General features: G+C 35.4%; 2 protein-coding genes across 4 annotated transcripts in view; one reads left to right on the forward strand and one right to left on the reverse strand.

Moving 5' to 3' along the window:
• LOC149779220 (SNARE-associated protein Snapin-like) overlaps window positions 1–9,934 on the reverse strand; it is a 38,750-nt gene extending 28,816 nt beyond the window's left edge. For all 3 annotated transcript variants that reach the window (XM_089939791.1, XM_089939789.1, XM_089939788.1), the window contains exons 1-2: window positions 9,774–9,934; window positions 5,632–5,678 (exon numbers count right to left, since the gene is read on the reverse strand). In XM_089939791.1, coding sequence (XP_089795917.1) covers window positions 5,632–5,678; window positions 9,774–9,913 — 187 coding nt within the window. In that variant the 5' untranslated portion in view covers window positions 9,914–9,934. The remainder of the gene's footprint in view (window positions 1–5,631; window positions 5,679–9,773) is intronic.
• Window positions 9,935–11,255: 1,321 nt separating this feature from the next.
• LOC149779221 (DBH-like monooxygenase protein 1) overlaps window positions 11,256–15,798 on the forward strand; it is a 63,283-nt gene continuing 58,740 nt past the window's right edge. Inside the window, exon 1 of the mRNA XM_089939792.1 lies at window positions 11,256–11,869. Within this exon, the coding sequence (XP_089795918.1) occupies window positions 11,411–11,869 (459 nt within the window). The 5' untranslated portion in view covers window positions 11,256–11,410. The remainder of the gene's footprint in view (window positions 11,870–15,798) is intronic.

Consider the following 15,798-nt stretch of genomic DNA (forward strand, 5'->3'; position numbering starts at 1 on the left):
TAATTGTTTCTTTTTATTTCAATAACTGTTTGATATGCAATGCATATGTATAGATTTTTCATATTTTCCCACAGCCCAGTCAAACTGTCTTTATGTATGATATTACAACTGACCACTAATAACTTTAACACCTAGAACCTTAATAACAATGGACAAACCTTCAACTAAAAAGCGACAAATTTTAAGGCTGGAGAAAATAATCATCGTATCTGAAAGAGGTGAAAAAGAGCAGGCCTCTTGCAAGAAAGCGGTTTAAATGTCAGTAAAACAAATTTAGGTTGTTACAAAGGAAAACGAGTATTCAGGAACTATTTCACATACTAAAATATGTGATCTTCAAATGTAAATGTGATTTCATGTTTAATGACATAAGTATATCTTTATTGCTATATAATTTTGTTTTTAGACGAATGAAATATTTTAGCAATTACTATTAATTAAGAATATAATACATGTACAATGATTGTGGTTATTTTTCTTGAACTTGTTCTGAAATTGGACCTTGGAAACTTATCTTTTTGTACAAACCTGCTATGAGAGACCACTTGTCTCGAGAGACTGCTTTTTATTCAGAAGGGGTGGTCTCTCATAACAGGTTTAACTATATATATATATATATATATATATATATATATATATATATATATATATATATATATAAAGAGAGACAGACAGACAGAGGGAGAGAGATGATTATACCTGTGACAAAAATAGAAACTTTAAAAGCTACCTACCACACATGTCACTGAAATATACCCTACAGCTTTTAAAAAGATTATTACTAAATTACTACTTTAATACCATACAATTGGTATATTTGGGCATTCTATACACACATTTCTGGAACAAGTGGGATCCAGTCTCCTGGAGACCAGAAATCTCACACTGGGGCAATTATGCAAGGATAAATAATAACAAAATTTACAAAGGCTAACATGTGTACTCAACAAACTGTTAAATGATTCCCTTACTATTGTAACCTGGAGAGTTTAAGGCCAAATGCAAGACGTTTTATGTCTTGTTAAAATGTTAAAAGTAATAAGGGATTAACGGTGGTCATGACTTTGAAATCTTTTAATAAAAATTGGCTGTCATTTGGTAGAGGTGAGATAAAAAGAGAGATCAACCAAAAAATAATTTCAGCAAAAACACTAGAATAAGTATTTTGATTTTTGCATTGTTTAATTTGTAAAGTGTTTTACAAACAGTTCACGATGTTTTTAGAGGAATACTTAAGAGTAGTTGATATATGTTTTAGTTTAATTCATGTCAAACTGCGAAAGCGTAAACTTTCTCACAATGCAAAAAAAACAATCTCCACTAGCTAAAAAATATGAAACTCTAGATTACATCTTAAGCGCAACTCAGAAACCTTTTTAGGATGATCTTAGCTTTGAGGATTATTGAAAAGCTGTGAGCAACCTAAACAAAACCACAGCCACGGGAAATTAAAGTTTGAACTTTCTTACAGGCTGTGTGTGGTTGTTTTGTCATTGCCACATTCTTTCTATACAGAAAAGATGTTCTCCATTCTTCACAAAATAAAAGTGATTTCAAGGGGAATCTGAACCAGAAACTAAGGACCTGTTAAGTGTGAAACTTAATGATCACAGTCAGTATCATCAGTGGTCACCAGTCAATGATATTGTAAATTAAAATAAAAATGTTTGTGCATTTTAAAAAATTAATTAAAAAAATCTTTGAAATGAAATATGGGCTATAGACTTCTAAATTTTTCACTGAATTATCACCAAATGGATCGTATTAATCACAGCAGCTGAAAGAAGTATATTTTGTTTCTGTCTCAGATTCAGAATTGATCTATCATTCTGACCCTCAGACTCAAAAGAAACAAAATGTTAGTAATGTGTGTGTGATCTGAATTTTTAACATAGCTTTAAAACAAAATCGGTCATATTGCTATGATGTCTGCAGTGTGGCAGTTTATAGTGATGTCAAGCACGAGAGCATCATGCTGCAGACATGTAGCAAGATGTCCCAACTAGTCACATTATCCTGACACCAGGCCAAACCAGTCCTAATGCTAACCTCTTAATGCTGAGTAGGGCATAACCGATTAGCATTTTTCTACTGATTTCCGATTCCGGATTTTGGGCATGAAATTTTTCCGATTCCGGATACGATTCAATTAATCGGAAATGCTAAATTAAAAGGTTTTTCAAATTAACTTTTTAAACCGTGTTACACACGTTTTGCATATCACACCGATGTCACAAGGGGAAGGATATGGCAGGACTATAGCAAAATGCAACGAAGTTCAAAGCCACAAAGAATCCATGAAATTTTTTATTTTTTTGCCAGTTCCGACCCATTCTTTGTTCAACAATTAGTTGATCTTGCCGCCAGGCTTTTATTTTCCCGCCTTAATCATTTATGTCGGCAAGCGGCCAGTTCCATCCTGTACTTTATTCAACAATTAGTTGATCTTGCCGCCATGCTTTAATGTCGCGGTCAAATAAAAATAAAACAGGCTTTTGTTTGGTCCTATAAAGTTGGCCTCTTGCGGAATCATTTTCTTTTAATACCTCATTAGCATGTGTCAATGTATTCAATATTATACCTTCATTATTGAGGATGTTGACATAAACGGGTAGGACTGTATTATATATTTTAATAAATTTAAATCTTTCGGTCTAACTCGAGTATTATCGTTTCACCCCGTTGTGTTGACCATATTGGACTTTTCTGACTTCTTATTTAACTTTATTAACGCACTATCGAATGACATGCAGTGTTAGACACGGTGCTATAGAAATTCAACTTTATTATTTTTATTATCCGAATCGGTCGTTCCTGCCTTGTCCGACTCCGATTAATCGGAAGTTCATACTATCCGGTGGAATCCGATTTCCGGATCAAAAGTCGGTTATGCCCTAATGCTGAGTGCCAAGCAAGGCTGCTGTTAGCATCCCGGCTGTAAGTCTTTTGTATGACTTGGATGGTCTAAAGTGCTCTCCTTTATGGATCACTGCCATCTCACCACGGTCTGCGTGGGATCGAGTCTAGGATTCGGCCAATGTGGGTCTGTGAGAAAGCTTGCCAGTAGCTTCTCGTGGGTCGGTGGTTCTTCCCGGGGTTTTCCCTGGTTCTTCCTCCACCATTAATACTGGCCGCCATACATAGCCTATTGTGTGCTGATAAATGGCGTTAAACCCCACAACAACAACATGACTTGGATGGTGTTTTAACCCACAACCTCCTGCATCCAAAGTGGATGCTCTAACCACAAGCCACTGGAGTGTTCAAAAAGTTAGCAACATTCTGAGGAGAAGGAGAATAAATCTCCTAAAGTTGTGAGGAATCCTCAGTGTCAGTTTGCTCCACAAATAAGGAACAATCTCAGCTATGAGCTCATGATTCAAAATCAAGTGACTCTTGAGTTTTAAAATCTGTTGTGGTTGTAGCAAAAAAGAAACTGATTATCAAAGAACTTCATTTGATTTAGTTATCAATTTAACGATTTCTAGCACTGCTCATGTCTGTCAGGTAGGTTCATTGCAAAAAAACAGCAACCAAGATAAACATATAAAGTACTATTATAATAATGTTGAAAGGTGAAGAAATCGGTATGTGCAAAATGGTCCAAGAAAAATTAATACATCATCACAATACACATACCCAATCTTCAATCAACCTCTACTTTTTTTAATCCATATAAAACACTAGTCTTTATTTCATACAAGACTTTATATTTCACACTTTTTAAAATGTCAAATCCTTCATGTTTACAATGTCAAATCCTTCATGTTTATATGTTTTTCAGGTCTTTGAACAATGGTGACCTGTCAATCATTTGGCTGATTCTGTACATTTCATCCAGGTATGCTGCTTCTGAGGCTTTTAACTCCACTTGCAATAAGCAGGCATCATATGTAGCCACTTTACATACATACATACATACATACATACATACATACATACATATATACATACACACACACACATATATATATATACACACAGGGATCGTCCTGGGCTTCGCCAATGTCGCAAATTGCGATTTCTTTTCCTTATTGGCGACAAAAATATCCCGTCTGGCTATTTTTTTGGCGACAGACTTTTTGGTTATTTAATTTGTACATACAATCATGGATTTTGACTGGATAAATTAAAAGGGAGAACGAAAGGAAGCCACAAACTTGACTAAGCAATGCATTGGAAGCGATCCTTTGTTCGTATTGACAATCCCATCTTTACAGTGCATTGTTACATCATAATCTGCTTATGCTGACATCTGGGCTGAGTACTGTATGCTGTGATACAGTCAATCATGCTACCACACTATACCTACAACTGACCAACTTCTGAAGACGCGAACAGAACAGATACAATTGACTGAATGGCTAATCCTTCTGTTGTTGTTGTTTATTTGTTTTTTTTACATATACCAATACAATAGTTTTGCTGAACCTTCATAGAAAACTGATAACCTTTGAAGTACCAACTATTGCGTATAAATACAAAGCAAATGGAAAAAAATCTCAATCACAATTATATCTTCGCCAGTGCAGCATTTTACTCATTGATCTTTTCCTTTTGCCATCAATCCGTGTTATGGCTGCAGAGACTAAAACTCTGCAACAAGAAATAGCCAAAAAAACCAGTTTTGCATAATTAATAATAATTATTTATTTCTCAAAATACAGGAGTGAAAGAATCCCTAAATTGGGTGTGAATTTATGCTTATATATACGGTCCAATATTGCCAGGTGTTGACTCGTGTAAGTTTCATTCGTGGGAATGGAGATCCTAGTTTGCTTGTCGAGAAAATTTATACAGCATTCAGTGATCATTCTTGGGATTTAGGAAGCAATTCACTTCAAGCTTTGTGAAGCTAGCCATGGGGGGGGGGCTGCCGAGAGACTACTGGTGTCACCTGTCAGCACTGTAGTCTGTGAACGTGGATTCAGTAAGATGAACCTCATAAAAACTGACATAAGAAATAAACTCTGCATCTCATCTCTCGAGAATTTAATGAGAATCAGCATGTACAGATGTGAAAAATTAGACTTTGAAACTGCATTCAACAAGTTGGCAGCCCTAAAATCGCGACGAATCTTCATATAACACTTTGTAACATTTTGTTAATGCTTATTGTAATTAGAGTATTAACTAACCCATCTTTTGTAATTTTCATTGCCTGTTACATTAATAGATTAAATTAACACTTCAAAAAATTTACACTACTTGTTCTGGCGACACTTTTTGAAAATTGGCGACAAAATATTGAGGTTGGCGATTTTTTTGGCGACAGCTTTTTAAAAGCCAGGACCATCCCTGTACACATACAATCAAAACTACTACAAGACAAAAAAGAGAGAAAGCTTACAGATATCTATGAATGAAAATTTGCCAGACCAAACTTGATGATAAATTCTTTGAATGACAAATTATGACAAATGCCTGATATAATAACAACAAATGCATGTTATTTGCTCAAGAATCAAGTTTATAAGATGAACCTGCATTCAGAGGTCACCTGTGTATAAATGCCAGTTTTGACTTTTCCACAGATAGATGCTTAAGACAAGTTAAACTATTATTAAAAGGGTATACAGTTATATTATTATTATTGTTGTTGTTATCGTTAGTTCTGTTGTCATTACATACCTTCTGCTAGACTATCAATTTGGGATCTCAGTTCAACTTGACTTTCCCTGGAATTAAATCAATAAAATTGTTAAATTTTTGATCCAATTAATTGAATATACATAGGGCATAGCTGTCTCTAAATTACTAACCAACTGGTCTTTCATGCTGACCTCAGCTTAAGGTACGCTGCCTTGAACTAATCGTACGATGCAGAAACTATTATTTTCTCATCATACTTAACCAAGACCTCAAACCTTTAGTCATCCATATCTACATAACTATTTAGGTTTCTTTTTTACCCAAGAGAAAACCTTTCCGAAAATCTGATAAAGTCTAAAACAAAAGTTATAGTGCAAAAAGGGACCCCGACTGGCTGAGTGGTCTAAAGCACTCACCATTACGGATCACTGCCATCTCACCCCTGTCTGTGTGAGTTCGAGTCTCAGGTTCAGCCAATGTGGGTATGTGAGAAAGCCTGCTAGTAGCTTCTTGTGGGTTGATGGTTCTTTCCAGGGTTTTTCTCGGTTCTTCCTCCACCATTTATACCTGCTGCCATGTATAACCTATCTTGTACTGAAAAATGGCATTAAATCCTACAACAAGAACAGTAAAAGGAAAGAATGTTTCTTCTTTCAGTTTTAGTCACGCTGACCTTTAGACCCCCAAATTAATAAGCTTCCACTATTTCACTCAATGTGCAAGTCAACCACAAACTTGGGACTAAGTCTGTAAGGTAAAACTAATGTGTGAAAAAACATTTTCCTTTATGTTGTTGCAGAAATCTTCAATTGGCTTCTACCTCACCCAATGTGCAAGCAATTCACTAAGATGAGCCCAGCTCTGTGATATAAAAATATAGGTCACTGAGCTCAGCTCTGTGATATAGCATTGAAATCAACTCTGTGATATAAAAATGTAGGTCACTGAGCTCAGCTCTGTGATATAAAAATATAGGTCACTGAGCTCAGCTCTGTGATATAGCATTGAAATCAACTCTGTGATATAAAAATATAGGTCACTGAGCTCAGCATCACAGATGCACCTGCAGCTCAGTGAATTTTCATGTCAGCATCTCAAAAGCAGCTAAAATGATCAAATTTATTTTGTGCATGAATAACCTAAATACCTTAATTTGCAGACAGAACACCACTACTTATTCAATTCATGCTGAAAATGTGTGGTTTCTGTACATGTAATCTGCCATGTTGATCCTGGAGTTATAAGATAGTCCATTTTGATGAAGGACTGAGTGATTATTGGATCTGTTGTGTGGCACAGGTATAAAAACATCATCTAGTTTAATTTAAACTATTTTAAAGATTTTCTTACTGTATGTTTCCGATATAATTAGTCTAATGAACAGATCATATCTGTAGCATGTCCCACAACTGCTTCTAAGTGATATGTGTAGATGTAGCTCTGTACTCTACTTGCCTTGGTACAGTATAAGATTCCAAGTCATAGCTGTATCTGCATCCTCATAACTGTACTTGCTATGCAACAGTATAAGATTTCAAGTGGTAGTTATATATATGCACCCTACCTTCCTTGGTACAGACTAAGATTTCAAGTGATATTCAACATGCCTTGTCATAGTACAAAATTCCATATAATAGCTGAATCTTTTCAACTCATTACTTTACTTGCCCTGGCAAAGTATAAGCTTACAAGTGCTGCTGTATGATAAAAACAAAAAGCTCAGAAAAATTACAAGCTGGCCATAGTATACATCCAAATCCAGTCTCCAAGCTTTTGCACACATCAAGATGCTTTTACATACAAATAAATACAACACGTAGCCAACTGTACTTAGGAAACTGACATTACTGAAGAATAAGAATCTTTAAAGCAGAGGTTATTGTCTTCACTAGCACTAATTTTTCAGGCCTTTAAAAAATGATTTCATGTTCTGATTACGTCTACTCTTTTGTCATTGTTTCTGTTCAATTACCAACATGAAACAGATAAATTTATTAGTTTGTGCTCCTTGATAAACCCTGTTGTCAAATGATTAATATGCATTTATGCCAGCTGTTCTCTACCACTCAATTAGCTTCACAAAAAAATTCATAACTGAAGCTTGAAGTAAATTCCATGTCACCCAATAATAAGCTATTATTCAACAGAAGTTTCTTGGCTCATTTCTAAAAAAGAGAAGAAGTTTATTTTGTATTTCATCATGTAATAAGCAAGATGAGATGGTTTTGATTTGTTGGAAGATCTCACTGATTTTGATAGTAACCTATTTATTAAGGTAATCACTAAGTGCCTTATTTCAAATGACTGCAATCTGAGCTGTAATCATGAACAGCGCTTGGGGGTGGCAAGTGGGGAGACCGCCCCAGGCCCTGCTCTTGAGAGGGCCTTGCACTTCAGGTCTAAGTCTCATGTTATTATTTCAATTAAAAAAAACATGTCCACAAACAGGATTTTTTAAATGAATAATGAAAAAACAGAATCTGTGTGCTAAATCGCGACAGTTGATCTAGTCTAGAGACATAATCAGTGTTAAACTTTGCAGTAGCATTCCAATCGAGATACCGATACTGTGGCCCTGCACAGTCATCATCAGCCCTAGGCCCTGCATACTCCTAATGCCGCCTCTGGTTTTAATACCACTAAGTGACAGACGTAGGAAAAAAAAACATAATCAATAACTGCATATCACTTGAGAAAAAGCTTGCAGTAGTCTTTTTTCTCTCACTATATTTTGAGACATATTTCAAAATACCAGAATACAAAGTTATTAGAGCCTGACAAGAGAGTGATGCAGGCACTCATTTTTGACATTAAATAGTCTGTCCATGATAATCCTTCTGATTCTTCTTAGAACAATTCAGAATTTAATTACTGTTTGTACATAGTAAGGTATGGTCAAAAGTTTAAACATAGCAGTACTAAAAAGTCCTAAAGCCAGATACCATGGGCCCCTCTAATCTGCACAAAAAAGGCCGATATATCAAGAGTCATGAAAACACAGGGGTAGTATTCTGCATGTCCAAAATTAGTATTATTTTCAGCAAAATGTTCTGGTGGCATTGCCACTTTTCAAGTGGTAAGTATTACAGTATTTTATTTCCATCAATCGACCAAATTCAGTATGCATTTTGTGCCAATACTGGTGACAAAACCCTTATATGCACAGAAAAGCCTGACTGCAGTGTATGTTTGTGAATATCAACTTGGGTCACACTTTTGAAAAAAGTAATAGATTCATCCCCTATTGCTCACAACGATGTTGTAGCCTCAAACATGTTGAAGCTACTATACAATCCAGCACCTTACAAATGAGCAACAAACTACTGTCAACGAAAAAAGTATGAGTTATCTTTTTCAGGAATTTTGGGTAATGATCAAGTTATTAAGTCTATATCAGGTAAATTGTATTGGTATATTTACTCTAACCACACCTTGACTACCATGACAGATAACACAAGATTCTTATGGTAAATCATTTTCCAAAAATAATGCTTTCTATGCCATATATCAATATCCTACAAAGGGTTATTCAATATATACCATATTTACTATGATCTGGTTTTGTTTTTAAAAAAAAGGCAGCAATGTCTTTATATGGCACATGAGGAAACAGACATAGTAAACTGGTTAAGTAATACAGCAAACGATTTAAAAGAAATTATGCTGATAGAAATGGTAGACGATACTTTACACATATTTCTACAATGATATGCAGCAATGCTGGCATTAAATCAGATTACTATTCAATTTCTTTCATTATATGTAATTAACATACTCAAAATGTTTGACAGAAGGCTGAAAAAGCATCGAAGGTGAATCACACCAGGTTGCCCATTCATATACATAGGTTCATATTAAGGGCCACGAAGTGGTATTAATAACAACAGTACTACCCCTGTTGCTTGTCACTGTCAATGATGTGATTTTCTTTGGTCTTAAACAGCGAGCAAACATAATGCATATCGATTCATGCTGTTCAATATGTAAAAAATGAAATATGTATTTAATAAATATGCAGGTATTAACATCGGAAATAAAAGTAAACTTGTATATCAGGCACCAAACCGGGCCTTTAAATCGCATGACTGAAACGATTTTGCTTTTTTTTATTATTATTATCTTGCATCCGCCCACAACACTAAGCAAAACAATTTTAAAGTGCGACATTAAATACTGCAAACCTGACAGTTTTAACTCTCTCATCTATTTCCTCCACTGCTGGCTTCAACAGTTCCACAAGGCCATCAGTAACTGCTTCTCTCGTTTGTATGTCAAGTGGCGAAATGTTGTCGGGAGATTTTGGATCAATGGTCGTCGCCATGTTGATTCTGTTGTTGTTGAACTACGATCTCCGCCTGTAATATTCTCATTGCGCTATCTTGTCTGTTGGCACATTACGGCATTGGTGACTTGTCCACCCTTTCCACTTATTCAAAGTATAATATTGAAACAGGATTTCTTTCTGTTCTATTTACGGCATTTTATCTTTCTCAAAAAGGTCGGACTTTAATTATTTGAGGATTGGTATCTATTCCGTTTCTAAACATGTCTTCATATTATGATATTCATCTTGGCCGCCAATCACTGCTTTAGAAATTCAGATTTGGATTGATTTTTTGTGTGTGTAAAGTTTAAATATGACAACCATAATTGAAATGAAAAGATCACTCAAAGAACAATAAGGTACATGTTGCAATGGACTGTTTACCTGGCTTTTCATTACTTGTGGAAGTGGTTTCCGATGGAGAAATTTGGTGCTGTGGTAGAGGGGACATTTCTTCCCCCGCATACTTATTAATATCTGGCGTAGCCTATCAGAACCATGAACTTTTTTGAGCAGTGATAATTAAGTGTTGTTGACGGGGTTTGTAAATTGTTAAAATGTTTCTCAATACAAATTTATTTTTTGTATTCCAAACTCAACTTGTTGTGTAGATTGTTTGATCAAGCGTCGTAAAAGAGCCGCACAGAGTCAGGCCCCTTCGAGTGAGGCCCTGGTCACATCGGGGGCTTAGAGGCCCCTAGGCCGTGGTTATACTGAAATTTGGAAATGAATCGAATGCCGAAACAAGCCCATATACTTTACTATGTAAAGATTTAAAACACAAATCAGTACACAACGAGAGAATTTAAGAGATATAAAAATAATGAGTAAACACACACACACACACACACACACACACACTAACGTATTCGTGCAAGTATAGAAAAATAAAACAGGGTCAATCAACATAACGAAATTATTTCTCAAATCGAAAGATGATTCATCTAATTGTATTTCTACATTAAATGTAATATGGGCTGGATTATAGACGACCAATTATTCTCCTTATTTCATAAACTACATTCTATTTTTAAGTGTGTTGCCTTTTTAACACGTTTATCATTATATACTAATATACAAAGAATCAGTTGTGATTAGAATCTACATTAAGAAGAATGTTCCTCCACACCTGTATGAGACCATATAGTAGTTATTTGCGTACGCAATAAAGCGTCACAAATATATACAAACGGCATTTTTGTTGTATGTTTTATTGTTTTTCGCATGTATTTACATTAATTAGTTAATTATTCACTAGTACTAAGATAATTTAGTTATAGTAAGAAATCACATTATGATAATTTGTATGGTAATAGTCACGGCTCACGGCATTTCTTGCTTTTCGTTCAGCATTGTCGTCTACAATGATCGTGTGACACCTGATGGCGACTAGGTGAACTAAATGGCAGTTACAGGTGTGATTTATAGCTGAAAAGTTTGAATCAAGATCTTTGGAAAAATCTTCACTTGTACTAGAAACAAAATCGTTACAACATGTTTACATTCTTTGATTTTTTCATTCTCTTTGGTATATCAGCATTTATATCTAACTCTATTTTGGTGTCCAGAGCACAGGATACAATTCTGAGAACTTCCAATTTGGAACCAGCAAACACACTGGCTATTGCAGTGACAAAAAGTGATGGACCGTCGCCGATTCGCAACGAATCTCACGGTCCGGTAGTACCCTCCATGACAGAACAACAGCAGCAACACGTGGATCAAAACTTGACGCAGCCAGATGAATTAAGTATACGACCACTCCGTTTCCAGAAAGTTCTTGATGACCTCGGAAAATTTGTTTTACAGTGGGATTATAATGATACAGAAGTCATCTTTGAGATCAAGGTCCAAACCTATGGCTGGGTTGGATTTGGAATATCTCGCAGCGGTCTCATGTCACCCGCTGATGTTATCTTAGCATGGGTCAAGGAAGGAATTGTGGGATTTGGGGTGAGTTGTCAATAAACTTTATCCTCCTCCTCCTCCTCCTGCCTGTTCTCATATTCCTCGTCATTATCAACACGGTCGCCGATGTTGCATTATTGGAATTGCTACTATTAGCGATGATACAAAACCAGTTAAAGCAACATCATTAGTGTAATAGTTGTGGCTGTAGCTGTCATCCTACAACAACAGAAACGACTTATATTATTAGTACCATTAACACCACTACTACTTTTATTACTAGCACTCGAGCACCAGCTATATACCATTTGCTACTGTTATGAACGCGACCACCGGTACTCTACCACAACAACTAACAACTACCTACAGCAACATTTGCTACTAATTACTAACATCACTACCACCACCACTATTAGATCACCATCACCACCACTAGCACCTACTATTACAGTTACTACTACTACTACTACGACTATTTCTACTACTATTACCGAAGAATGCAAGCGTCAGATAGTTCTTTTGTGGCACGATTCACGACAGTGTGCCGGATTCAGTCAGTTGTTTAAAGGTTAGAATCCTGTCCCGATCAAAAGAGGGGTAAAGATTCATCGATACGTATCAGCATCGCGATATTTTCAGCGACGACATGCTGCACCAATATCGGAACCACTGCTGACACACTTAATGGAGATGTATCACGACATATACACGAATTAAAGCTGAGAAAAGACAACCCAAGAGCTATAGGCTTTTTCAATGAAGTGTTTACGAATTCATCGCTGTTTGTTATTTTGTTATTGTTGTTGTTTGTATGCTATTATTCATTTGCTAGACGTTAACGATCTGACTTCTTACTCTAATCAGCAAAGAGAATCCACGAATCTCAGTAAAACATCAAAATTATTTTTATTCGGATATAGTAAATTAAATTGATAAATTAATTTTTTTTAAAACAATTTTTAAAAAAATTAAAATTCTGATATCAATTACGATTTATGGTTTTAATAACAGTACAAAACGTGACTTTTAAGGCCATAATAATTTGTCTGGATAAAAATCGTAGACGAAATCATTAATGTAAAATATGTCACTACAATTAAGATTCCATTCTTATACCATTACACTAAAAACACGGTCATAATGCACAAATGACAATAGAGATTTCAAAGTACTAACCTGCACCAATTTCAGTCAAACCGAGACCGGAGATACAACGGAAACCGAATGCTTGATTGATAATGGTCATGAAGAACATACAATATCAGAGAGGATAACATAGACACACTTCCGTATGGCTATTCTACCACCCTGCATTTTACTGGAAATTTCAGACCACAAAGGAGCTTGTTTATTATCCTGCTTGAGTGCATCTACCATATCTTCCATCCCACAATCAAACACGTGTTTTTTTCAAAATGCGTTATTTAACACTTTCTAGATTTTAATAGACACGACAAAATGTTTCACTAATTATTTGTCCTTCTGCGACATCATATATTCCGTAATACCTAGCACTGAATACTAACTTTGTTAGATTAGTTGAATTTTTGGGGCAAAATCATTTACTAGTAACAAAGTATTGGTCAACTTCCACCAAGAGCTCTAGCCACACATTTAAGTTATCTCCAGAATACATCGCAATCACGGTATCACCTCTCAAATTTATTTGCTAACGATTGTCTCGTTTCGTAGGATCGTTGAACAGACGATGACTACACAGTCAAAGAAATTCTTGAATTCGGCTTCCATCAAGCATATTTAATCATATTACTGGGTTCTTTTCAAATATATTATTTTAATGACAGATGGATGTTCTTTATAGTTATGATAAACGGCTGTGGTTTCTTTCCCTGTCGCAAGGAGTCATTAGACTTCATTTCCGTGCTGACCTCCTTGCAGTTTAGACATTCCTGACATCAATCGGTTGTGGTTTAATTTATAACGGTTCTTTGTGTTAAAAGGTGTTATAGATGTGTCGCAATTATACATGGAAAATTTCTGTCCAGGAAGAAGGGACAGTTTATGGTTTGATGACTGTTACTGAATGCATAAACTTAGCTGACGACCTAAATACCTCTGAAACAAGATATTTCATTCCGTTATTGTACCGTCATTTCACTTGTTAATTATATCAAGCAATATAACGTTGTTCTTTATGTTAGTTACCATTTACCCTTTAAGAAATGTAGTCAAAGTTAACGGATGATTCTTTTCATTATCCATTTTCATTGCGACAGTAATGCCATTCCTTATTTTGTGATTGCTGTAAAGCACACACCTCACAGCATTTCTCTAGGGATCAGTTTGTTATTTCCATTTGCTGTTTTTGAGGTTTCTTTTACCTTTATTCTGCCTCCAGATTTGCAATTATTTCAAAGTCAGAACACACGTCTTTGTACCTTTTGGCTGCATAAAATATTGTTTTTCGAACCTCTCCCTTTCACCAAAATACTGCCATATAAACTAAATCCGTGAAAACAATATAATTTATTTTATCTTGTGTAATAATATTTTGTGGGCATCTACATTTTCTTGTATATTAAGTAGGTGTCTACCTTATTGAATTAACAAACTGATTTCAAAAGCTGTTTTGAATGAGTTTCTCTCCATTTCCTAATCTGTGTGAAGGTAACATTTAAAATCACACATGCAAATCAATATAACCTTTGCTAATGGCACATCAGCAGACACATCAGTCCATGTGTCTGTCTGTCTGATTTCTTGATGCTTTCGTAAAAGAAAGGAATTATGTTTTTTTCTGTTTATTCCTAACGGATAGTGTCATTGAATCTGAATTAATCATATCGTTCTGGAGATAAATGCTTATCAATTCGCAATCCTTGTTGCAAATATCTACAACTTTAAAGTTTTCACCAGTGTATTGGTAAACATCAAATCCCCGAGGAAGAAAAATGAATTCATTAGGTATGGTCTGGCAACATCTGGAAGAGGCAAGTAGTTTTCAAAACATATTTCCATGCGGTGCAATCCGAATAGCTTACGTACCAGTATTTTCTGCATTACCCACTCCTAATCTTATCATTACCATTCATGATGTCTTGGTGTATTCTATTCATTTTCACAGATGCAGGCAGCCACACATCTGTATGTGTCATGAAAATAGTGTACCCATTCAACTTGAAAATATTATTACCTCCAAATGCCTTTGTGATATGTTTTATAAGCATTCCCTCTAAATTAGCATTTAGCATCCCCTTTCACATTTAGACATCAAAATAACATGATAATATCACTCAGGTACGATCATAACATTAGGCTTCAGTTTAGGTATTGCCACTTGTAAAGAGCTAGGATTGAAAAGACTAGGAGTGCGTGTAAAGCAAAAATGCATCGGTTAAAGCTGCTTAACATAATGTTGTATTTTCGTTTGCTCGTGAGGAATTGTTTATATACGTTATTTTGCCGTTCTATATATTTAAGAGCTGCATAAACTAACGAAGTTTGAAAGACAAACAAATCAACATGAGCACTAACACCCATTACAAGGGTATAAAATACACACCTGTGTTTTACCTGCTTGTCAGTACCAGCTATTGCATAAGTGGGCTAGTTGTTAAACATTGTTATCTAATCTTTCGACCATTTATTGAAGTGTCTCATCTTTATATTTCAATAATGCCAAGTCATACAGACTAAGACAGATATTAATAGCACGTTACAAGCTACTGCTATACAACGAAGACAGAACGACTGTTTATCAGCTACTGGAATTGATATATTTTGACCACACGGGTATTTACATAAGGTTTCATCCATGATATAAAGTTAGCTGATACATGTTTCAAGTTCTTGGTATACCTTATAATACTACATACTTTTATCACCATTTAAAGTTTTCACTTTACAACTGCATCATCAACACCATATCACTGGACTTACAACTTATCACCAATGCCATATCACTGGACTTAAAACTGTATAAATGCCATATCACTCGACAGTAGTGAATGGGG

Source organism: Sinohyriopsis cumingii, chromosome 17, assembly GCF_028554795.1.
Source record: "Sinohyriopsis cumingii isolate HCF-2022 chromosome 17, ASM2855479v2, whole genome shotgun sequence".
NCBI classification, from domain to species: Eukaryota; Metazoa; Mollusca; class Bivalvia; order Unionida; family Unionidae; genus Sinohyriopsis; species Sinohyriopsis cumingii.